Source organism: Chiloscyllium punctatum, chromosome 12, assembly GCF_047496795.1.
Source record: "Chiloscyllium punctatum isolate Juve2018m chromosome 12, sChiPun1.3, whole genome shotgun sequence".
NCBI lineage: Eukaryota > Metazoa > Chordata > Chondrichthyes > Orectolobiformes > Hemiscylliidae > Chiloscyllium > Chiloscyllium punctatum.
In genome coordinates this window covers 20,780,625-20,806,484 of record NC_092750.1, presented here as the reverse complement: position 1 = coordinate 20,806,484, position 25,860 = coordinate 20,780,625, and the positions used below count along the sequence as shown (strand labels likewise).

At 41.9% G+C, this 25,860-nt stretch overlaps 1 protein-coding gene across 2 annotated transcripts in view; it reads left to right on the top strand.

Annotated features, from left to right (window-relative positions):
- LOC140483666 (interleukin-17 receptor E-like) overlaps window positions 1–25,860 on the top strand; it is a 68,957-nt gene that overhangs the window by 14,953 nt on the left and 28,144 nt on the right. The window contains exons 2-5 of one of the 2 annotated variants that reach the window (XM_072582024.1): window positions 6,451–6,466; window positions 16,936–17,079; window positions 19,876–19,982; window positions 24,880–25,003. In XM_072582024.1, coding sequence (XP_072438125.1) covers window positions 6,451–6,466; window positions 16,936–17,079; window positions 19,876–19,982; window positions 24,880–25,003 — 391 coding nt within the window. The remainder of the gene's footprint in view (window positions 1–6,450; window positions 6,467–16,935; window positions 17,080–19,875; window positions 19,983–24,879; window positions 25,004–25,860) is intronic. The other variant, XM_072582025.1, reaches the window with a different exon arrangement.

Sequence of the window (25,860 nt, the reverse complement as noted above, 5' to 3'; positions counted from 1 at the left end):
AATGACCTGTTTCCTTCTAAAATATAAACATGATTGGGGCCATTTTTTCATGCAGGAATGGGATGGACAGGGTGGTCAGAATGGTGCCCAAACATTCCTGACATGTTCATGCCCTCTGCCATTTTAACTTCTTCCATTCTGGGCACAAGGTTGGCATCCACCCCCAACTGTTCCTTCATGAAGTTCTCTTCATCATTTGCCTTGCAGCAGGCCTACTCTCTAAGTTTCCAGGCATTCCAGGAATGCATTGTGGTGAAGGCAAATTCATTTAAGTTTTTGTTAAAAGGGGACTTCGATAACTAATTGAAATGAGAAAGTTTGCAGGGTTATGTGAAAATGATGGGGCGGGGGGGTGGGGGGGAGGTGGAGTAGTTCACATGTAGAGCCTGCATGCGCGCGCACACACACACACACACACACAGCTGAAAGACATCTTGCTGTGCTCTAACTCTGTGATGCTGTAGGTTTCTTCATACCTTTTATGCCATATTTCTTAATATTACCCTTCACCAACCAGATCAGTGTCATGTCACCCAACCTTTACTTTCTGATAAACGTATCAGAAAGCGATTTGCTGCAGTTTAAACTGACCTGATTTTTGACTGCGGTTACTGAGTGACAAAACTCTTCATAATCCCTGAGCTCAGCTTACAGTAAAGAGCAGACTAACTTTAACCACAATTAAAGACTCAACACTGTTCGGCCTAGTAATAAACAGTCTAATCAATCTGTTACTCAGTGGCTAACTGAGAGCCTATGTTATATATTATAATGGTGGTAATGTTTTAACCTGCAGGTCCTTCTCTCACTTTGAGTTACTTGTGATCTTTGTGTTGCTGCTTCTCCCTTTGCAATGGAAAACAAAATAATAGCAGATCCAAAATCAGCTGGGTGGATCATGCTGTCAATTTAGTGCTGCCGCACTGTCTTTTGCAGGTTTTGAGCAGATCTGGTTCTGGAGTTTGAAGATCCAAGAGGCATAATTAAGGCCCTCTTGCCATTTCTAACTGTGTGACACCCATCTGTTTCTGCCGCACCCTCCTGCCATAGGCAGTACAGATCAGAAGGCAACTATTTGCAGGATTCATACATCACCTGTCATTAGATAAAGCTAGATGCTGCTATTGGAGACTTCTTTTCTGACAGTGTGTTAATGTGTCTGAATTGTGTACTCATGTGCAGACCTGTTACCTGCTGCTCCATACTGGGAGGTCAAAAGCCTTCCAAAGATCTACGTGCATATCATCCACTGGTTCCCTGGTAATTATTTTGTGAGTTGCATCATCAAAAGACACCAACATGTTCATCTAACATGACTTCCCTTGCATAAATTCACATTATCTCTGCTTAATCCTATATATATTTTCCCAAGTGCCCAGATGCTTTGGCATAAATTCCAACAATCCATCAATCTGCTCTCATTCATCAGTGTATTGATGGAAGGGGTCATCAACAGGGCAACTAAGGGTACATTTGATTAAGTGCAGCATCAAGGTACCATAATAATACTAGAGTCAATGGGAATCGAAGGGAAATCTCTCTGCTGGTTTGAGTCATATACAGCACATCCTGACATGAAGTACACAAGCAGCTACTGAAGACTGAGTTTGTGCCTTGAAAGACAAGCTCCCTGTTTTAGAGGGTGTTGACAGCTCGTCGACCCCATGATCAGTTTCTTTCAGGTGCCCAGCTTTTGAATCTAATCCAGTGCCTCCCTGATAAGTATTTTCACTCCAAACTCCCCTTCTCTGTAGGCCTGCTATACTCTGGGCAATATTGGCATGCCTGAGAAAGTATCCAGATATTTACAATCCCAACACCATACTGTTCAATGACATGTACCAATTCCATTTTGTAGCTAATGTCGTTTTTAGTGTTTAAGAATTACGGGGACCTAATTCAAAGGTGTGTGAGTCTGTTTGATCAGTGAACAGCAACTACTGGCACAATTATGTAAAATTCGTTGTTACTCTTCCCTTTTTGCAGAGGTTAAATCCAGTCCATTGATTATGCGATCATTTAGCTCTGCCTGTCAATTGCTGCTGGGTTTGTTTGGCTGTTGTGTAACTTCAGGTTGATGTCTCGTTTTGCGTATACCTTGTGCTGCTCCTGGTGTGCCCTCATGCATGCTTCTGTGAACCAGAGTTGATCCCTGGCTTGGTGTGAATGGGAGATTGAGGCATATGCTGAACCTTAGATTGCAGATTGTGGTTAAATACAATTCGGCTGCTGATAGCCAACGTGGTTTGTGTGATGGACAGATACATTTGTTACAGGTAGATTGGTAAGGCTGAAGTTCCCTCGTGTTGATCAGCGGCTTTGTCCTTTAGCATAGAACATAGGACATTACAGGGCAGTACAGGCCCTTTGGCCCTCGATGTTGCGCCGAACTGTGGAACCAATCTGAAGCCTATCTATCCTGCACTATTCCATTTTCATCCATATGTTTATCCAACAACCATTTAAATGCCCTTAAAGTTAGCGAGTCTACTACTGTTGCAGACAGAACATTCCATGCCCCAACTACTCTCTGAGTAAAGAACCTACCTCTGACAATCTTTCCTATGTTTAATTAGATTAGATTTCCTACATTGTGGAAACAGGCCCTATGGCCCAGCAAGTCCACACCGACCCCTGACTCCAACCTTAGATAGGTTTCTACTCCATTAATGTGATTGTTCTGTTTCACGTTTTCTGCCCATTGCATTATGGTTGCCAGCTCTGATTCATTATGAAAGGGGTTGAAGGTTAACACAGTTATTTAATCAAGTCTTTTATAGCGGACAGGCAGCAGGAGCCCCATTCTCTGTTGACCTGTTTTTAACTTGTTTCTATTTAGATTGGACAAGGCCCAACAAGTTCACACTGACCCTCCGAAGAGCAACCCACCCAGTCCCATTTCCCTCTGACTAATGCACCTAACACTATGGGCAATTTAGCATGGCCAATTCACGTGACTTGCACATCTTTGGACTGTGGGAGGAAACCGGAGCACCCGGAGGAAACCCATGCAGACACTGGAAGAATGTGCAAACTCCACACAGACAGTCACCCGAGGCTGGAATCGAACCCAGGTCTCTGGCGCTGTGAGGCAGCAGTGCTAACCACTGTGCCACCGTGCCACCTCTGTGCCGTGTCTGTCACGTCTCAGTTTAAATCTATGTCCCCTTGTACTAGCCATCACGATCTGAAGAAAGAGGCTCTCACTGTCCACCCTATCTAATCCTCTGATTATTTTATGTCTTAATTCACCTCAACCTTCTGTCTAACAAAAAAAATCTCCACTCTCTCAGGCTTTCTTCATAAGACCTTCCTTTCATACCAGTAGAAAGTGATGCTGGAGATCAGATTGAGAGTGTGGTGCTGGAAAAGCACAGCAGGTCGGGCAGCATCCGAGGAGCAGGAGAATTAATGTTTCGGGCATAAGCCCTTCATCAGGGATGAAGGCGGCATTCCTGATGAAGGGCTTATGCCTGAAAAGTCGATTCGCCTGCTTCTCGGATGCTGCCCGACCTGCTGTGCTTTTCCAGCACCACACACTCGACTCTTCCTTCCATACCAGGCAACATTCTCCTCTGCAACCTTTCCAAAGCTTCCACATCCTTCCTGTAATGTGGTGACCAGAACTCTCCGTAATACTCCAAGTGCGGCCACACTTGAGTTTTGTACAGTGGCTGTAATGTTAAAAAGTTAAATTGGACCATCTCTCTGGACATTAATGTAATATTAAAGTGTTAAACTGCACTGACTGAACATTCTCGAGTGGATGGAGACGACATTCGTGCAGAAATGCGGATGATTCCCACTCCATCTAGACAGTCATTTGCTACTACTCCCGTACTATTATCAAATTCAACTCTAATTTAGTCCCTTCCATTCAGAAGTACTTTCATAGCCATCCCACAAAGCTAGGACAAATCACACCTACATTGTCTTGGCGAATCACTGAGTCAGGAAATCGTTTGTAAAACGATTCCCAGGATTAGGGCATTTAAATTTGCATTATATCAGAGGATGATCTCATCCTACCATTGTACCTGGGATAACATGTAGTTATGATGTGGGGGGGGGAGCTGTTGGTGGGAAGCCAGCATATCTGTGAGTATTACCAACTGACCTGTATAAAAGGGATGTTCGGGGTCTCTTTTGACTCAAAGGGGGTCACCTGGCTTTAATAAACTTTTAACTGGTGGCAGAAGTTGGTGTGTGTGAATTGCATCTCTGGAAAAGAGCATGACCTCCTCCTGGCTCTGAAACTCAGTCCCTCTACCAATAAAAGCTAACGTATCGTACGCCTTCTTCCAAAGTGAATCACCTCACACTTTTCTGTATTAAACTCCACCTCTCAACCCAGCTTTGCAGCTTATCTATGTCCTTCTGTAACCTGCAACATATTTCGGCACTATCTACAATTCCACCGACCTTAGTGTCATCTGCAAATTTGCTAGCCCATCCTTCTATGCCCTTATCTAGGTCATTTATATAAATGACAAACAGCAGTGGCCCTCAAAATAGATCTTTTGTGGTACACCACTAGTAACTGAACTCCAGGATGAACATTTCCCATCAATCACCACCCTTTGTCGTCTTTCATCTAGCCAATTTCTGATCCAGACCGCTGAATCATCCTCAATCCCATGTGTCCATATTTTGAGAAATAGCCTACTGTGGCACCCTTATCAAATCCATACACACCACATCAACTGTTTTACCCTCATTCACCTGTTTGATCACCATCTCAAAGAACTCAGTAAGGTTTGTGAGGCATGACCTCCTGTTCACAAAACCATGTTGACTATCCATGTTCCACCTATTCCTCGCTAAACGATTATAAATCCTCCCTCTTATAATCTTTTCCATCACTTTACCCACAACCGAAGTAAGGATCACTAGTCTAAAACTACCAGAGTTGTCTCTACTCCCCTTCTTTAACAAGGGGACAACATTTGCTATCCTCCAGTCTTCTGGCACCGTTACTGTAGACAATGATGACGTAAAAATCAAAGCCAGTTGTTAGCACTCTGCTAGTGCAGTCTGTAGTTATATTGCTGAGCTACTGCTAATGATGGACATTGAAGTCCCCACCCAGACTACCTTCTCTGCCCTTGTCATCAGCAATGCTGCTTCCATTGATGTTCAACATAAGGGAAAATTGACTTTTACCAGCCTTCTGCATTTTAAGGAAGGGAAGAATGTTAGTACCAGGTAGGTTGTATTCAGCAGGAAGTTTCCTCATTTGACCTGGCTCCATGAGTCTTCATGGAGTCTGGAGTCAATGTTGAGTACTTCCGGGGAAGTCCCTCCCAAAAGCACACCACTGCACTTCCATCTCTGGGGCAATTTCATGGAACCATACCTTATAGACAATGACTGTCAAGTTGTTGCTTGACAAATCTTTTGGCCAAGTCTCCCAATTTTTGACACAAGCCCCCAGTTGTTAGTACAGAGGGATTTGGAGGGTCAACAAGGCTGTGAGTGCCTCTGTAATTCCCAGTGTCTTTGGCTGATGCTGGATGGTCTGTCTAATTTTGTTTGATAGAACTGAGTAACTCAATGTCAATGGCTTGTATGAGCTTTTCGCATTCCTGCCTGTTGCATATAATTCAATTAATCACCATCTCAGGTGACTGAGTCATCTGTGTTCTTCATTTTCTCCCGACTTTTCATATTTTTCTTCCTTTTACTTAGTCTCTTGAAGACATCGATTCATGAACACTTCACTAATTTGTCTAACGTGTGCATGATCAAAGCATTTCAATGAGTATTGGAAATCTAGTTGAACGCAGTGACAATAACAGAGAGAAAAAAAAATGTTGTCCCGCCCAAGCAACTACACCTTTTCCACTAAGTTTCATTAGTTTGCTGGGACGTAGGCTGCCTTCTGGGTTTGATTTGTGTTCGTAGTTCTGGCAGAGAGAAAACAAAATCTTTTTATCAGGAAATAATTCTGCAAATCACAAATCCTGTTTGACAAGAGACCGTGTGCAGTGTATTACAATTTGAGTGATTCTTATTAAACCTTCTCAACTCGGTAACATTTAGGAACCAGTCATAGTGGTCAAGTACAACCTTACAAATGGGGGCTTAGATCAGGAAATTTTTTGTTTTAGTTCTGCATGTGCCAGAACTATGAGGATTCTAAAGTTAATGTTTTGAAACGTGATATTAAAGGTACAGGAATGTGCTTCATAGCGTAAAACCATTCACTTTAACTGCATGGGTCTCCTGTAAAAAGGTGTGCTGGAGACCTTATTTTACGCTTGAATAAGGATTATATTGAATGAAAAGTTGATAAGCTTTACTCCATTTTACATTTTCCAATGTATATACGTACTGATACGTTTCTTTTCGTTTTTAGCTTTATTATCAATATCAGTTACCTTTATTTGAAATTTGAAATGTGAAATATGGTGGTGAATTGACTAAAATATTTCTGCTCTTTTTCCACAGCAACCCCTTGATATAGGTAGGTATTTTTCTATTTTATCTTTGCGCAATTGTTTATTTTCCAATTAAATTTTTTTGTTCTTCTGAAAAACGGTCAAAAGAATTTGATAAATGTTAAAAATATTTGCACTTGCTTATTCCCTGTCTTCTCTAAGTGTGCATGTAAATGCATTCCTTGTCAAACCTGTAATGTCATGACAGTGCAGTTCATCAAAATGTAGGCTGGGCTTTGTAGAATTATATTGCAGCCAAAAACCTGGGACTGATGCTCCATGGATAATAAATCATTTTAATTTTGTTGTTGTGAGATTATAGTTTCCAGTACATTATATAGTTCAATTTACTTTTGGCAATAAGAAGTGAAGTGTGGCATTTAGTCTTTCTGGTCCAACACTTTTCTAGGATTTTGTAGGCAAACATATATTTGAAGAACTTTACAGAATGGAAGCAAAAATGAAGGTACATGTTGGGAGGGAATAAGGCATCGGGTGGAATTTTTAAAAAATTCATAAGTCAGTGAACTGTATTCAAGAGTTATACCTGTGAGTATATCTATGTATCTATATCTGAATTCAGGGTAGAAGTTCAACATTTAGCCCTTTTCTGAATCCCACATTTCCATCTCTCCCCAAAAACTCTTGATTCCCTTGGCTAAAGAATATTTTCATATCTGTCTTAAATATAATCAATAGCCCCACTTCCACTACCTTCTGAGGCAGGGAGTATTTGTATTTATACACCTCATGAAAGGTAACCTTCAAAGTTTGGGATAAAATTTGTAGATCGGGTTCTCGTTGTTGTGGTTCTGTTCGCCGAGCTGGGAATTTGTGTTGCAGACGTTTCGTCCCCTGTCTAGGTGACATCCTCAGTACTTGGGAGCCTCCTGTGAAGCGCTTTTGTGATCTTTCCTCCGGCATTTGTAGTGGTTTTTGAATCTGCAGCTTCCGGTTGTCAGTTCCAGCTGTCCGTTGCAGTGGTTGGTATATTGGGTCTAGGTCGATGTGCTTATTGATTGAATCTGTGGATGAGTGCCATGCCTCTAGGAATTCCCTGGCTGTTCTCTGTTTGGCTTGTCCTATAATAGTAGTGTTGTCCCAGTTGAATTCATGTTGCTTGTCATCTGCGTGTGTGGCTACTAAGGGTAGCTGGTCTTGTCGTTTCGTGGCTAGTTGGTGTTCATGGATGCGGATCGTTAGCTGTCTTCCTGTTTGTCCTATGTAGTGTTTTGTGCCGTCCTTGCATGGGATTTTGTACACTGCATTGGTTTTGCTCATGCTGGGTATCGGGTCCTTCATTCTGGTGAGTTGTTGTCTGAGAGTGGCTGTTGGTTTGTGTGCTGTTAGGAGTCCTAGTGGTCGTAGTAGTCTGGCTGTCGGTTCGGAAATGCTCTTGATGTATGGTAGTGTGGCTAATCCTTTGGGTTGCAGCATGTCCTCATTCCATTGTTTTTCCCTTAGGCATCTGTTGATGAAATTGCGCGGGTATCCGTTTTTGGTGAATACATTGTATAGGTGTTCTTCTTCCTCTTTTTGCATTTCTGGTGTACTGCAGTGTGTTGTGGCCCTTTTGAATAGTGTCTTGATGCAACTTCTTTTGTGTGTGTTGGGGTGGTTGCTTTCGTCGTTCAGGACTTGGGTCTGTGTGTGGGGCTTTCCTGTATACCTTTGTGGTGAATTCTCCGTTCGGTGTTCTCTGTACCATCACGTCTAGGAATGGGAGTTGGTTGTCCTTTTCTTCCTCTCTAGTGAATCGGATTCCTGTGAGTGTGGCGTTGATGATCCGGTATGTGTTCTCTATTTCTGTGTTTTTAATGATTACAAAGGTGTCATCCACATATCTGACCCAGAGTTTGGGTTGAATTTGGGACAAAGCAGACTACATCCAAAAAGCGCAACAACTACTTGCAGATACCAACACCTACCAAAAGAGGGAGCTTGACCCCACCCCACAGCTCACCAATAGGATAAACAACACACTGAGGAATCTACAAAAAAAACGGACAGATAACCAGGTCTGACCTACAAAGAATGAAACCTGAAAGCAACAACACCCCCAGATTCTATGGACTACCCAAAGTGCACAAACCAAACATCCCACTCAGACCCATAGTATCACTACCAGGGACACCATCACACAAACTGGCTAAAGAGCCAAATATATGAACAAATCAATGGCACATCCATGGGCTCACCCATCTCTGGACTCATAGCAGAAGTGGTAATGCAGAGATGGGTGAGCCCATGGGTGTGCCGTTGATTTATTCATATATTTGCTTGTTGAATGTGAAGTGTGTTGTGAGGCACAGGTCCAGTAGTTTGAGAATGCCGTCTTTGTTGATAGGTTCAATGTCCTGTTGTCTGTTCTGTATGTCCAGGTTGGCTATTGTTTCTCTGGCTAGGGTTTTGTCGATAGAGGTGAACAGTGCCGTTACATCGAATGAGACCATGGTTTCTTCCTTGTCTATGTATATATTTCTGATGATGTCCAAGAATTCCTGTGTTGATTGTATAGAGTGTTTGGATCCGCTGATCAGATGTTTCAGGTTCTGCTGTAGTTCTTTGCAGGTTAGGTGGGTTAGCCATTGGAAATGCAGGGCTATGCAGATAGAGTAGGGGGATGGTCTGGGACAGGTGGGGTGGACTTGATGGGCCAAATGGCCTACTTCCACACTGTCAGGATTCTATGACTGAAACATCTAAGATTCTTAGGAAGCTTGACAGGGTGGATACTGACTCGTTTTCCCCACTGTGAAGGAAGAAGGCATAATCTCAGAATAAGGGTCTGAAAAAGGAGAGGATTTTTTTTTCCTGGTGTGAATCTGCAGATTTCTTCACTGTAGAGGGCTGTTGAGGCTGGCTCATTGAGTATATTCAATGATGCGACAGACGGATTGTTGGTTAGTGAGGAAATCAAGGATTATGGGGAAAAGGCAGGAAAGTGGAGTTGGGGATGATCTCCCCAGCCATGATGTGAGAGCAGACCCGATGGGCCAAATTACCTCTTCCTGCTCCTGCCACTATGACCTTTAATTCCTCTCTGGGCAGCCAATGAATTTACATCCTCAGTTATCCTGTCTGTATCAACCTGCCTTTAAAAAATATGTTGTCATTAATCGTTCAACATATTTATAAATGCTCCAGGGTTATGATTTGTGGTCATAGCAGTTGTTCTCCTTAACTTCTTTAGTTAACATCGGATTGTAGATCCTTGCTTGGATTTTTCCTTTATACTGGGAACGTGCTTATTCTGAAATATCCCTTTAAGAGTCTGCTGCTGCTTCTTTACTGATCTGTCTGCCAGTCCAAAATCTCAGTTCACTTTGTCTGGCTTAGCTTTCATACCCACAGAGTTGCTCTCATTTCGGATTAAAATATTATGTTTAGAGCCACCTTTCACTTTCAAATTGGATTTTTAACTTGGGTACAGTTACTGGTACCCAGGTGTGCCTTTACTCTGAGGTTATTAATTAATCCTGACATATTACACAAGAGCAAGTCTCAAATAATCTGCTCTCTGGTCAGTTCCAAAACATGCTACTCCAAAGCTATTTTAGAGTGTTCTATGAACGCCTCATCCAGGTTACAATTACCAATTTTAATTTTACAATTCATATGGAGATTCAAATCATCCACTAATTATTACCACTCTTTTATCACAAAGCATCCAGTGTTTCTTCTTGTATCGTATTTCCTGTACCATAGTTACTGAGAGGTTGCCTGTACAACCTCCCCACAAATGATGTTTTCACGCTACTGTTTCTCAACTCCACCCAAACTGATTGTACAATCTGATGTCTTGAACTGAAGTCATCTCTAACTATTTCACAAATACCATCTTTGATTAATAGAGCTACCCCTCCACTTTTACTTAGCTTCCTATTCTTCTTGAATAACTCGTATTTCTCAAAAGTTGGAATCCGTCCTTGTCGTTGTGGAGTAGTCTGTTTTTCACTTTTTATAGCATTTAGTCTTGAATGCTGCTATATCATTAGTTTATATTCTTCTCTGTCCCTTCTCTGATTTTCATTTTCCACTTTAGTATTTTGCTGTCCTGCCCTAACTTCATCCCTTGATTTATTACTTTTTCCTAAGCATGAACCCTTCTACCCTCTTGTTTGGTTGAAAGCTCTCTACTTTCCTTATTATGCAGCTTGCTAGAACAGTGTGGTTAAATGGTCTGTTGACAATTAACTCGACTCGATTCCTAAAGTTACACACAAGTATGACTTGATGAAATGTTGGTTAATGTTTTGATATTCTCTGTTAATAAAATACTCCAGAGTTAAACATTTATGGAAACTGTAGCAGTTATTTTGGCTCAGTTACGGTGACATGCTAGACAGGGGGCTTAGCCATACCGATGTAAATTGTTTGTACTGTTGTGCTTTGTTGAGCAAATCAACTGACCCTGACACTTCCTACAGCTCTGAATTGTTTTATTGTTTAGTTCTGTATATGAGTTAACAAATTTTTCCAGGGCATCAGAAGAGGGATTATGCCAAGGGCAACTGATGTGTGAAGTTCACTGTCCAAGTTTCTGGAAGTACAGATAGACCTGAAGAAATGCTGTCAAGGGACTGACTGATAGTATTTCCTGCTTTTGAAGTTGGACAGCGAAGGCTGAGAGGAGATTTGATATAGGTTTTTAAATTATGAATGGGCTGGATGGAGCAGCTCCGGAGAAGCTGTTCCTGTTTGTGAAAAGGGCAAGAATGAGAGGAGATGGGCTTAACGTGATGTGCAAAAGAAGCAATGGCAATGTGAGAAAAAAATACTCTTTTCGCGCACTGAGTGGTTAAGGTCTGAAATGCATTGCCTGGAAACGTGGTAGAGGCGGATGAAGGACGTTGGATGATTACTTGTTAGAAACGGTGCACAGGGATATCGGGGGGGGGAGGGGTGGGGTGAAGGCAATAAATTGGCATGAGGTACTGATGGATATTTGAAGAGCTAGTGCAGGTACGATGGGCTGAATTGTCTCCTGTGTCATATCAAATCAGCGATTCTGGGTTATCAAGGCGAGAGGACCAGCTTATGGAGTTCAGCAGTGCTGCCCAACCCACCCCACCCCAGTTTCTACCCACCTGGTATCCCACCCACATCCTGCTGGGAAGCTCTGTGCCAGCTGATCAGCTGACTCAAGGACTTTGTCATGCACTGAGGGAAGTGTCCGAATGGAAACTTTGTGCCATGTTTCTGAAGGAGCTCTGATTGGTGTCTCCTGTCAGAAATACAGTGCTCCCTGCCTTCATGAGATACAAAGGGATGGACTGTCCTTGGAAAGTCCAGCCCCTTGTATTCCCAGTGGAACCTTCTCCATGGCCTCACAAGAGAATGAAGTTGAGCGTGCTCGTTTGGCTTCACATACGCTTTGAAGCCAGATGGAAAACGGGGTGTGTTGTGCTCTCTGAGGAATCCCTCTCCTGCTGGACATGCAGAAAGAGTTAACTCTAGTCAGGCCAATGTGATATGGGCTGTTGCCACATTGAGCAGAGAATTGGCTGTGATTTGAGAATCGACAGAGGTTTCTGTAAAATCGAAGATGGTGAGTGAGTAGCAGAGTGTCACACTCGCAATCACTTCTCATTCATTGAGATTTCTGGGTAGTTTGATGCGTGCTTCAAAATCATGTGGATTAATTCCCATTGGGTCCAATCCACTGTCTTGTTCAGGTTAGTGCAGACGGCTGCAAAGCTGCCAATTACCATTGTGCAGTCTGACCCTTTTTCTGTTAATTCAGTCTGTAACCACATCAGTGAGGCCTGGGTTCAAGACCCACCTGCTCCACATGTAAGTAATAACATTGCTGAACAGGTTGAATTGAAAATATTAAAAATGAAGTCTCTAGTCAGCAGCTCTCTACTGCTGTGGAAACTAGCTGAGTCATCAAAGCGACCACACTTCAAAGTATGTCATTGGTTGGAAAGTGTTTTAGGAAGCCTAGAGATCACGAAAGGTGCTATAGAAATCGTAAGTTATTTCTTTTGTACATTTACAGTGGGGTAGCTTAACTATCTGTCACAATGGAGAGGAACACTGTTTTCTCTTCCCTATCAATAATGGAAATCAATAGAGACTCAATTAATCCACATGTTTTCTATTGGCAGCGTTTTGAATGAATGTCTCTGTTAAGTACACTTTCCTCTTACCTTCATACAAATGAGGTCAATCGTGACTTCTACTGGTCTCCAAGCCTGAACTGCCAGCTTCTGCTTTTTCAAAAAGAATCTGTCTGATAATTGAAAATGGAAATAATGTGAATGCAGACAATGGAAGCTCTCCTAGTTTCATGACTAAAGCTTGATAGCTCTGAAGTTTAGCTTTTTGGCTCGTTCCCTGAGTTAGTTCTGAAGACCTGTCGTGGTTCTGTGTGCCTTACAGGTTATAAGAGATAGTAAATATCTTTTCTCTTTGTTTTGAATAATGTGTTAATGGGCCATATTACACAACTGGGGGTTCTTCTGTGGATCTTTTACCTGTGTTTTTATGCTAGTTTTCACTCTCTTTGCTCTATTTGGCCTCAAAAATGGTTGAAACCTATGGCCGTGCAAGTCTGAAAATGCCAGATCACAGAAGTTAATCAGATTCAGGGCCTGAGTACGAAACTGCTTGGAAACCCCAGCTGCAGTAAGCTTTAAAAGGGCTTTTGTGGTGCAGTGACCCTGGGTTCAAGACCCACACGGTCCAGAGATGTGTAGTAACATCTCTGATTGCATACATTTCCTGCAGGAAGCTGTCACTTTGGTTGCCATAGCATTCTAGAATAGGCTCAAGGGTCTGAATGGCACATTCCTATTTCTTATAGTCTTATCTTGGTCAGTCAGGGAATCATGTACGATGGGGAAAGGACAGGAAAGTGACTGTGAGGAGTATTGAATCACTCATGATCCAACTTGCAGAGCAGGCCAGAGGGGCTGCATCATCTTAACAGGTTCATTGGAAAATGATATAAAACAGTTGGTTGTTGTCGCCATCTCATGGTCAATAAAGGTAAACGCAAGTTCATGGCCAACTCTTATTTCGCAACGACGTAATATTATTTCTCTGGGAAATGAAATTGTTAATTTTTGCAATTCTGACAGTGCATTATTTTCTGTGGAGCCTTTTATTCCCTTTTTTCTTTCCATTATATTCTTAAGTGATTTTTAAACTGAGAAGCCTTAAGAAAAAAACTTAAAATTATTTACAGACAACGTATTTCAAAACCTGTTGGCCCATGTAAACTTTTGGCATTCCTGACATCAAGATGGCAGGCAATGTGTTTTTCTTATTGTATGTACTCATACGTATTGTGTGTTGCATGTATTTTTTTTTTAATATCTGTATGCACCACCGATTACCCAATTTTAAAAAGAGAGCAAAAATGATTTTCAAAATCCTAAAACTTGTTTATATTTGTAGTACTGCCTAGAATCAAAATATGGGCAATAGAATATGCAGTTTGAAAGATTGGTGACCATAGTGAATCATCAGTTGGTTTTTAAAAATAGTTTTCATAGACAGATGCTTCATCCTTGACACTTGTTTTTTTCTCCACACAACTGGAAAGCTGACTCAAATACTTGCTCGTTTATATTGGCGGCCTATTGAAAATAGCCCAGCTTCTTGAGCTCTGGTGTTGAGCTTCTGTCTGCACCTCATCTTCCTCAGCTGCTTCTCTGAAGCCGCTCCCTTTGTAACTGCTTTCACAACAGTATTGTCATCCACGTTCCCTCTAAGATGTGCACGCGTGCAGTTGCTTTGCGTGTGCATGCTTGGCATTCTGACACATTTTTACATATTGACTTCTGATTCTGGAGGTGACTGCCACCCAGGCGACCTTGGAGGTCCATGGAGATCAAGAAGAAAATTAGCAGGCTCGCTGATTGTCATCTGCTGGTGCAGTACAGCGTTCAGCAGCATCATCAGCGTCAGCAGTCAGAAATTCTTCCTTTTTTGTTTAAGCCTAATTTTTGAGAGAAGTGTAACATCGGCATCATCTCACACGACATCATGATCTGCTGAAAAGAATTGAAGGCATGAAGCAATTCTGCTTGACCATGTCAAAGGCTCTCTTCAGGATGTTCATGGCTTGAAATAAGTCTACATTTCCTACAGTTTCCAGGCAAGCAATCTACTTATGGATAAGCAGCTGGATGTTTAGATAAAAGCATTTTAGATTTATTGGTCCATTGGCTGAGTAGTTGAAAGATGAATTGGGTGAGAGAAAGAACAGTTATCGTGTTTGGACATGAAGAGGGGCTGAGCAATGATCTGAGAATAATAGGATCCTACATTTCTGGAACTGAACATGGTGATCCAGTTGCTGAACTCATGAAGTGAAAATCATTGGTGCCATATGTTGCTGACGGGTGAAGGTTTGAGGACCTTGGCTTTTTGAAGTAGCCAACGAGTAAGAACGCATGGCTTTTGGTTTTGGACAAGTCTATGGCAAAAAGAAGGGGCTCTGATTTTACTGTTGACTGTATCTTGGCCCATGGCATGGTAAGTTTTATCTGGTGTGTACTTGTAAGGACGGCCATTTTGTCTTTAATAAAGGTGTCTGCGGCATTGTTTTCTTGAATAGGTTCTAGGAAGGTGCTTATGCCAGTGAGTCCAGATTGGAAGTGTCTGTGATTTGAGCCTTCTCCACTAGCCCAGTTGTAGATGAGGTTAGGCTTGATTTTAGACTGCAAAAAGCAGGCATTGCAAGGAGTAAAGTTGGGGACATCAATTTTCAGCTTTCTCCACAAGCATCTTATGTTCATGCTATGTTTGGGTCAGTTTTAACTGTATCACTAAATCAACTAACAAGCTCCATCTTCAATTCTGGATTTTTTTTTGCGAGTTGTATCTTTCCCATGTTCACATTCCATTCTCTACACTCACTCTTTAATATTTTCAGTAATCTTTATCCGACCCCATCGGTATTATATTTGACTGAATTCAGCTTGACTGTCGTTTGCATTCTGTCCCTTCATTAAGTTCCTTCAATGACTTATATTTGGTTTCAAGTTCTTATAAGTCCAATTTTATTTTCTGGCTGTGGTTAACCATGATATTGACAACAATAACCAAACAATGTGCTTCATTAAACTGCAGTTCCTCAGTCTGAAAGGGATTTGTCCTTTTTATTCTCTCAATTGATTAGATTCCCTACAGTGTGGAAATGGGCCCTTCGGCCCAACAAGTCCACACCGACCCTCCGAAGAATAACTCCCCCAGATCCACTTCCCTCTGACTAATGCGCCTAACAGTATGGACAATTTAACATGGCCAATTCACATGACCTGCATATCTTTGGACTGTGAGAGGAAACCGGAGCACCCGGAGGAAACCCACGCAGACACGGGGACAATGTGCAAACTCCACACAGACAGTCACCCGAGGCTGAAATCAAACCTGGGGCCCTGGTGCTGTGAGGCAGCAGTGCTAACCACTGAGCCACCGTGCCACCTCAAAACTGCAACACTGCGATGGCCGGGAATTGAACCTGGGTCAACCGCTTGGAAGGCAGCTATGCTCACCTCTATACACCATCCTCCTGCTAAATTCTTACTGTTTTATATTTGGGACATTAAACTCTGAAGATGATTGTGTAGGTTGTCTCAAATAGAAGACACGGGTGCAAGAACAGAAACTGTATACTGGCTCATCAGGTTATCCCTCTCTGTTGACGCCATGACAACGTGGTGGAAATCGCAAAGCCAAAGAGAAAAACGGATCGGGACCTTTGTTGTGTGGTCACCACAATGGCAGGATGTAGAACTGTGTGGGATCAAAATAAGTGGGTAGCACTTGGTGCTTTATACAATCAGTGGACTCTCAAAGCATTTTCCAAGCAGTAGTGTTGTAATGTAGGAGAAACAGCAAGCAAATCCACACAGCAAGCTCCATCAAACGACAAGGTGATCATAATCAGATAATCTATTTGATGATATTGATTGAGAGATAAATATTGACCAGGGCACACTGCTGCTCATTTTGATAAAATGCAGCATTGTCTTAGAATGCTCTGGGGACATCCTATCCCAGAAGATGGTGGAATTTAAATTCAGTTAATGGATTTGTATTATAAACCTGGTGTCTGTCATGAAGACGATGCCAGGTATTGCTGATTGGTGAATCAGATGGGTTGTACGATGTCCCTTAAGGAATAAAATCTGCTGTCCTTTCTTGGTTTAGCCTACATGTCACTCAAGATCCAAAACAATATTGTTGACTCTTCACCACCCTCCAAAATGGCTGAGCAAGCCACTCCATTCAGGGGTAATTAGGTATGCACAACAATTGACCACCCCTCATGAATGAACAAAAAGAAAATTTGTCTTTGTAATGGAGCTATGTATTGAACACTCCTCAGAAGTAACGTTGAAGATGCTTTGGACATACAATTGTTGACGCCTTCAATGCCATCAGTCTGAGAGGAAGAAAGCCTGTCGTCTCCTGTTGATGATCCTCTAAGCTTTCTCTTGGGTCTCTGAAGTGTGTTCATTAATGTTTCCCACAGAGGCTTATACATACCCGGAGCGAGTGGAAACACCTGTTGGATTCAGCCTGAACCACTCCAGCCTTGAAATATCCACCATCTTGTTCTGTCAATTATCTAGATGCATCCCATGTGTCCAAGTGCACATCAGAATGAACAATTCAGGTAGGACTGGGAATCCACTGGAGTATACCCGCTGGTGTGTCTGGGATTTGAACTGTTCGGTATGATGCTTTTGAAAGATGATCAGTGTGGATATTCAAATGACCTTTTATGGGATCCAGATGAGAAATAGAATTCAAAAATCAAAGGAAGAGCCTATGAACAGAGTTGTGTCAGTGAGATGTAAGCACGTCCTGTAAAGCAGTCGGAATAATAGCTCCACCCAAGGTCAAAGCTGGAGTATACATCGCTGTCCAATTTCTAAATCCAAGCCGATTCTCGATGGTCAGGATAGAAATTCTACCCATTGCTCAAAAAGTGAGGCCTAAGATCTGTTAACCCCTGGGCCTCAGTTAAATCCCACTAGTCAACTTCCCACCTCCTGAAGTCTTGAGGGATCAGTGATGGAACTGGCAATACGAATTTTGGGTGAGACTGGGGCAGGGGTGGAAAATATCCCCAAAGTCAGGAATGCCTCAGATTTCCTTCTGATACTAGGTATAATGGGAGAAATGTTTCCATATAAAAAATAAGCTTTGGTACAACTCGTCCACGCCGACCAGGTATCCTAAACTAATCAAGTTGCATTTGCCAGCACTTGGCCCGTATCCCTCTAAGCCCTTCATAATCGTATACTCATCTAGATGCCTTTTAAATGTTGCAATTGTACCAGTCTCCACCACTTCCTCTGGCAGTTCATTACATACATGCGCCACCCTCTGCGTGAAAATGTTGCCCCTTAGGTCCCTTTTAAGCTTTCCCCTCTCACCTTAAATCTGTGCCCTCTAGTTCTAGACTCCCTCATACCAGGGAAAATACCTTGCCTATTTAACCTATCCATGCCCCTCATGAGCTTATAAACCTCTATAAGGTCACCCCTCAGCCTCTGATGCTGCAGGGAAAATAGTCCCAGCCTATTAAGCCTCTCCCTATAGCTCGAACCCTTCAACCCTGGCAACATCCTTGGAAATCTTTAAATGCAGACGACTGGCTCTGAATAGCTCCAGGTTAACTAGATTGCTTTGGGTGATTGTAACTGGCCACTCAGCAAGGTTCCACCAGGTAGTTATGGTCACAATTAGCCCAGAGTATCTAAAATCTGAGTATGAATCAAACAAGTTTCCCAGCTATGAGGCAGCTGTAAGTTTGCCACGAGGCTTGTTCCAAGATTTACAATTGAACGTAATGATTATTCTTGCTGTGTCCAATCCATGTGTTTCCCCCAGAGTTTAGATCTGGCTGGAATTCGGTTGTCTAATAAAACAGAATAAATCACTTATTATAAACTGTGTGAGAGTTGAACCTGTTGGTCTTTGCTAAGGTCCTAGGGCGTGTTGCTGAACAAAGAGACCTTGGAGTACAGGTTCATAGCTCCTTGAAAGTGGAGTTGCAGGTAGATAGGATAGTGAAGAAGGTGTTTGGTATGCTTTCCTTTATTGGTCAGAGTATTGAGTATAGGAATTGGGAGGTCATGTTGCGGCTGTACAGGACATTGGTTAGGCCATTTTTGGAATATTGCGTGCAATTCTGGTCTCCTTCCTATTGGAAGGATGTTGTGAAACTTGAAAGGGTTCAGAAAAGATTTACAAGGATGTTGCCAGGGTTGGAGGATTTGAGCTATAGGGAGAGGCTGAATAGAATGGGAATGTTTTCCCTGTAGTGTCGGATGTTGAGGGGTGACTTTATAGAGGTTTATAAAATCATGAGGGGCATGGATAGGATAAACAGACAAGGTTTTCTTTTCCGTGGGGTGAGGGAGTCCAGAACCTAGAGGACATAGATTCAGGGTGAGAGGGTAAAGATATAAAAGGCAACTTTTTCATGCAGAGGATTGTGCGCGTATGGAATGAGCTGCCAGAGGAAGTGGTGGGGACTGGTACAATTGCAACATTTAAATGGAATCTGGATGGGTATATGAATAGGAAGGGTTGAGAGAGATATGGACCAAGTGCTGGCAAATGGGACTAGATTAGGTTGGGATATCTGGGCAGTATGGACGAGGTGGACCAACGGGTTTGTTTCTGTGCTATATATCTCTATGGCTATGACTCTAACCTCCTTTGCCGATAAGACTTTCAGTTTGAATATTGGATGTAGAACTGATTTCTTAAAAACTGAAAGAACTGCAGATGTTCAAAATCAGAAACAAAAGCAGAAATTGTTGGGAAAGCTCTGCAGGTCTGGCAGCATTTGTGGAAAGAAATCAGAGTTAATGTTTCAGCTCCAGTGACCCTTCCTCAGACTGATGGTAGCTAGGAAAAAGGATGAGAGGAGAAGGTAAGGAGCAAGCAATAGATGGAGATAAAGCCCGAAGAGAGAGAAGAATTGTTGAACAGACAAGGAGTAGGTAATCAGCTGAGGAAAATGAATGTCTATTAATGGGGACCATTAGAGGCTAACAGTGGGTGGTGTGTAATAGAGAACATGTGATAACAAGGCCTGGTGTGTAGGCGTTGAAGTAAGGACTGATTCAGGAACTGGGTTTGCTTCCAGCCTTAGGCAACTGTCTGTGTGGAGTTTGCACATTCTCCCTGTGTCTGCGTGGGTTTTCTGTGTGTTCTGGTTTTCTCCTACAGTCCAAAGATGTGCAGGTTAGGTGGAGTGGCCATGCTAAATTACTTATTATGTCCAGGAATGTACAGGCTAGGTGGATGAACCATGGGAAATGCAGGAGGAGGGGTATCTGGGTGAGTTGCTCTTCAGAGGGTCGGTGTGGACTCAATGGACCGAATGCCCTACTTCCACACTGTAGGGATTCTATGATTCCTTGCCCTACTTTAATTTCTATCTCTCCTTCAGTGCCGGTGACAATTGACGGAGTGCAAATTCACTTCTTTGAATATAAAAGCAACAGAAACAGTGAGATTCAAGTCCGATGGAAAAACTACATGCCACCTATTAACACAGTGAGTCCTCTTTCTCTGTTATTATAAAGAGTTTACAGTAAGAAATAACTACTTGGTCCAATAACTGGTGTTTTCTGCTCAGCCCAAGCCACCTCTCACTTTACTTCATCATCTCAACCCATCAACACGTTTTGTCTCAATTTGTCCTCAGCGTCTGCTGTCGACCTGTTTAAGTTTAACTGGCATACTGTATGCCTTTCAACCTTATTTGAAAGTAGGCATAGAGCAGATCATGCCAAAAGCATTCCATGTCAGGTTGATGCCTCTTTTGGCTGTATTCTAATGTTACTACTTGAGATTACTTTGACTTGTATATTACAAAACTCTCAATGGTGCATTCTAATTCCCGTCCACTGTCCTGAGCTTGAGAAGTAACCATTCGGTACTATACTGAGGAAACTCAGGCAGGTCACTGCTTTTAATGACTGGAAATATCATTTGTCTGAGTATAATTTCAGGGCAGTCTTTAGTGATGGCGAATCACATCAGACCCTTTCTGTTCAGTTCAAAATATCAAGCAAATTGTATTTATAAAAGGCTAACAGAAGCAGGTTGTAAAAGGTACCGTATATACTCATATATAGGTCGAGTTTTGAAGACTGTTTCTAAAGCTGAAATTAGGGAGTTGACTTATACTCAAAGTATTGTTTTCGAGGGGATGAAATTCATGCTTGGCATGAGTCAAAAAATGGACAAACCAGAGCCAGGTCTCTATATAAAATAATAACAAAAGGAAAAAAACTTATGGCCATTATTGAATATTTATCTCCAAAATAACTGTCTCCATTCTGCCTGCTATGGTAAAATGGTACTGTCATACCATATTCCAGTTACCAGTACTGTAAATTGCATGTAGGTCTACACATATGTACGAAGGTTAATAGGCATACCAATGGGCAGTCAGGCCATCTACTGGGGATATTTGTGCAACCCACAATTCATAAAATAAAAACAGAGAAGCAGTTAAAAACAAAAGAAAAAATTAGACATAATGTTTTATTAGAAAAGACCGCATGAAACTGTTAATAAGATGATAGACACTTTACATCAAAAAAACAGATTCACAGCAAAAAGCTCTTCTTACTGTATATCACAAGTATTATGAGATAGCTACTCGAAACAAAAATTACTGGTACATGCAAAAGTCCATTAGATCCTTAAAATTCCCTATCCTCATCAGTTGCACCACTGAATAATTCATTCCGGTCTTCTGGGTCAAGCATATCATGCGGATTATCTTCATCTGCACTCTCAAGGAGATCATCAATTGATTTGCCATCACTTCCATCTGACCATAAATATTCCTCCTCCATACCATCTAAAGCATTAGAAATTCCACTTTTTTTTTTGAAAGCTTTCACAATCGTTTCCGTTTTCATCTCCTTCCAGGTGTCAACAATCCACCCACATACAGTTGCAAGTAATGGAACACGCATGTTGCCACCCTTTATGAAGCTTTTCTTTCCTTCTTGCATCCAGTTGTCCCATTTCTTCTGTACTAAGTCCTTAAAAGGTTTATTGCTGCTAACATCCAAGTGGTTGCACCATGCACGTAAGGCCTCCAGGAATCATTGGAATGTCAGTATTGTTGGCTCGAAGTTCACTGATAACACTTCTCACTCTTTGTGATCTGAACACATCCCAAACCAGTAAGCTTTTTTCCTTCCTAAGTCCATCTGGTCGCATATTTCAGACCTTCCCAATCCAAGTCTTGCATCCACCTTCATCCATCCACCCTTTTTTTCATGAATGAGGACAACAATGCCGTTCAGACATTTCTGTTTGGGCAGAGTTTTCAGCTTAAAAATAGGCTTTAACTTGGTTCCATCTGCCATACAAGCAAATACCACAATGAGTCGACTCCTTTCATGGCTAGTAGTCTTAAACTAAACTGTTTTTCTTCCAATCGTGTCCATATATCTGTTCCCTAGCATATCAAGGTTCCTTGGGTTTTGTCCGTATTGCCAAAGCTTGAGAGCCTGTGCCTGTTTTTCTTCCGACTTCTGATGACAAAGTGATGGAACCCAATTAACTTGACATTAATTGCTGGTAGATGTTGGGCAATCTTGGTTTTCTGTCCAAGCATCAAATCATAACTTTTCATAAACCTACTGCACCATCCAGCCCTAGCTTTGAGATCACTGAATCCAGCTTGTTTTTGTTTGGTTTTTGGAGTGTATTCTTTACATTGTTGAGTCACTATGCTTATGTTCTGCTGACACTGAGTTACCCAGACAGCAATCTATTCTCCTATTTGTGGCCACTTGTTTAGCTTTCCTCAGTTGGCATACTTCTGTTTTGGTACAGCCTTTAACTGTGTGGCTTTTTACCTCCAATCTCGGACACGTTTTTTCAGAAAGACAGAACTCCCTTGCAGCTGCGCTATTGTTGTTCTTCTCTGCAACTTCAATAACTTTTAGTTTAAACTGTGCTGTATACTTGTGATGCCATTTTGTTAGAAACATTTGGGAGAGTTTTACATTAAGTTCAGAGCACAACTGTATACGACACCTAAGAAACTGAGCAACAGAGGGAAGACAAGGTTGAGGGCTGCCTTAAGATACTGTACATATTTGCAAGCACAGGTCAAATGTATGTAAATATTACAAATATATACAGTGCGTGTGTAACATTCAATTTAATGATTTGAAAATCACGTTGCACAAATATATGTTGTATGCGTAGCATGTGATGATGCAGGTATTGCATTTGAATCAAAGAATGTGCAAATCATGCCCTTTAAGGCTGCATATATGGGCAGGAAGAGATCTCCGAAAAACTAAGGTCAACTTATACATGAGGTATATGAAAAATACCAGACTGTTTGGCCAAAAATAAGGAGTTAACTAATACACAAGATCGACCTATACACCAGTATATGCAGTATGTGGAGCCAGGAATTTTGTAGCACAAAAGGCGGCTGTTTGGCCTGTAATGTTGGTGCTACATCTTTTGAAAGAGCTATCTGTTAGCTGCACTAACTTGAGGGTTCCCCATAAACCCTTCAGGAATATTTTCATTTTAAAAGTTACAATTGAATCTTCTTTCATTACCTTCTCAGGCGGTACAATGCAGATCCTTTTATTCAACTCATTTCTGTAAGACAATAAAATACTGCAACTCTTAAAACTAAGAGTGCCCTTTGTAGACATCTTTCAATCATACTATGTTTTCCTTATTTATCTTGCATTTCTTGCCACTGCAAGTGCCTACAACTGTTTCATGTCAATGTGGTTTTGTCTATTCTCTCCTCCCTCTGAGTCAGACAATGCCAGATTATAGTCTTAACAGGTTCATTTGAAATCACAAGTTTTCACTTCATCTGATGAAGGAGCAGTGCTCTGAAAACTTGTGATTTCAAATAAACCAGTTGGATTATAACCTGATGTCATGTGACTTCTGACTTTATCCCTCCCAGTCCAACACCTGCACCTCCACATCATGGCTACCATTGAAGTAAAAGGAAACTCTCATGTGCCAGTGCCTAAATTTGAATTATAGCTATCAAAAACTTGCAGCTTTTACCACATGAAGTCTGTTACAGGAGCCTGAATCTTAAACTGTCCATGCACAACTATTAAATCAAAACAAGAGACAAACAAAACCCTCAGTTTTCCCTTATATGTGTGAATATGCATTCTAAATCAGGAAGTGGCTTCATTTCTGGAATTTGAATGCTTGTTTTTCCTTGTAAGATTGCATTTAATTAGCTTTCTGAACCATCTGCTCTACACCACATGCTGATAAAGCGCTGTACTGGGGTTTCGAAATCCTGTTGACCCAAGGTCTCAAACCGGGAGGGGAACATCAAAAGGGGTACTTTTGAGAGCCCCATGAGGGTTCCCCAATATTGCCTGGCTCTTCTGGTGGACTTTGGCTGCCGTAATCTCAAGTCAGGACATGGTTTTGCTTGGCCCCATCCTTATGTCTGACATTGTATGGCCTTGGGTCTGTCTGCCATTTACGAGGTCTGTGATGTAAGGGATTAGTGGGGATGGGACCACAGTATTCTAAATATTGCTTCGTCTTTAAAAGAGGCTTAGTTGGGACTTAGTTGAAACTTTTAATGAGTATCTTAAAAGGGAAAAGTTTAGTCAAGAGGTGTAGGCACAGAATTCCAGTGCCTGAGAAACTGAAGGCATGGACTTTAATAGTGAAGTGATTATAATTAGGAACCAAAAGAGAAAATGCTGGAAAATCTCAGCAGGTCTGGCAGTATCTGTAAGGAGAGAAAAGAGCTGGCGTTTTGAGTCTAATTGACCCTTTATCAAAGCTTTGACAAAGGGACAGTTAGACTCGAAACGTCAGCTCTTTTCTCTCCTTACAGATACTGCCAGACCTGCTGAGATTTTCCAGTGTTTTCTCTTTTGATTTCAGATTCGGGCATCCGCAGTAATTTGTTTTTATGATTATAATTAGGAATGCACGAGGTCTGTATTTTGGGTATGTGGAGATCTCTGAGGATTATGGAGCTAAATTTGATTAGGGATGGGTAGGGGACACATTCATGGAGGGATCTGAAAACAAGGATGAGAAACGGACAGTCTGACATCTTTGCTGGGTGGACACCTTTGGCATTTTGGGGATTGTTAGTAAGGAATGTAGGCCCAGCAGCAGTAGCACTCCCAATTGCGAGGAAATTTGATGAAAGTATGCTTCCTCTGAACGTGGAGAAATAACAGAGGCTCACAAGGAAACACAATTCTGGCCTAACAGTTTGGTTCATACCTTCCTATAGATCTCTCTGTGTTATAGTGTGAACTGTAACTCGGTCTGAACAGCAGCACCGATATACAGAGGAAGGAGCTGAAAGTCTTTCTTAATGGACACTGTAATTTACTTTTAATCTACATCTGATCACATTCAAAAGAGATACTTTTCTTTTAAATATGTACAGGCTAACTTCATATATGAATGCTTTGAGTCAGATGCTGGGTCGAAAGTGGAAGTTGGAGTTAAGACAATCCCAGATTATGGACACCAGTTAACTGAAGAATACAACGTGGAGGATTATGAAACTGGTATGAATCATAACTCAATGCTACATAGCCAGGCAGCAATGATATCACTGACCTTCATGTTGCAGTTGATGTCTTCAGATTTATGGTGATTTGTTTCAGCGACTCTCACACTTGGGCTACTAACTTAGAGTCATAGAGTCTTCGAGATGTAAAGCACAGAAGCAGACCCTTTGGTCCAACTCGTCCAGATATCCAAACCTAATTTAGTCCCACCTGCCAGCACCTGGCCCACATCCCTCCAAACCCTTCCTATTCCTATACCCATCCAGAAGCCTTTTAAATGTTGCGATTGTACCAGCCTCCACCACTTCCTCTGGCAGCTCATTCCATACACATACCACCCTCTGCATGAAAAAGTTGCCCCTTAGGTCTCTTTTATATCTTTCTCCTTTCATCCTAAACCTCAGCCCTGTAGTTCTGGACGACTCCAACCAAGGAAAAGACTTTGTCTATTTACACTATCCATGCCCCTCATGATTTTATAAACCTCTATAAGGTCACCTCTCAGCCTCTGATGCTCCAGGGAAAAACAGCCCTAGCCTATTCAGCCTCTCAAATCCTCCAACCCTGACAACATCCTTGTAAATCTTTTCTGAACCCTTTCAAGTTTCACAACAGCCTTCTGATAGGAAAGAGACCAGAATTGCATGCAATATTCCAAAAGTGGCCTAACCAATGTCCTGTACAGCCACAACATGACCTCCCAACTCCTGTACTCAATACTCTGACCAATAAAGGGAAGTATACCAAATGCCTTCTTCACTATCCTATCTACCTGCGACTCCACTTTCAAGGAACTATGAACCTGCTCTCCAAGGTCTCTTTGTTCAGCAACACTCCCTAGGACCTTACCATTA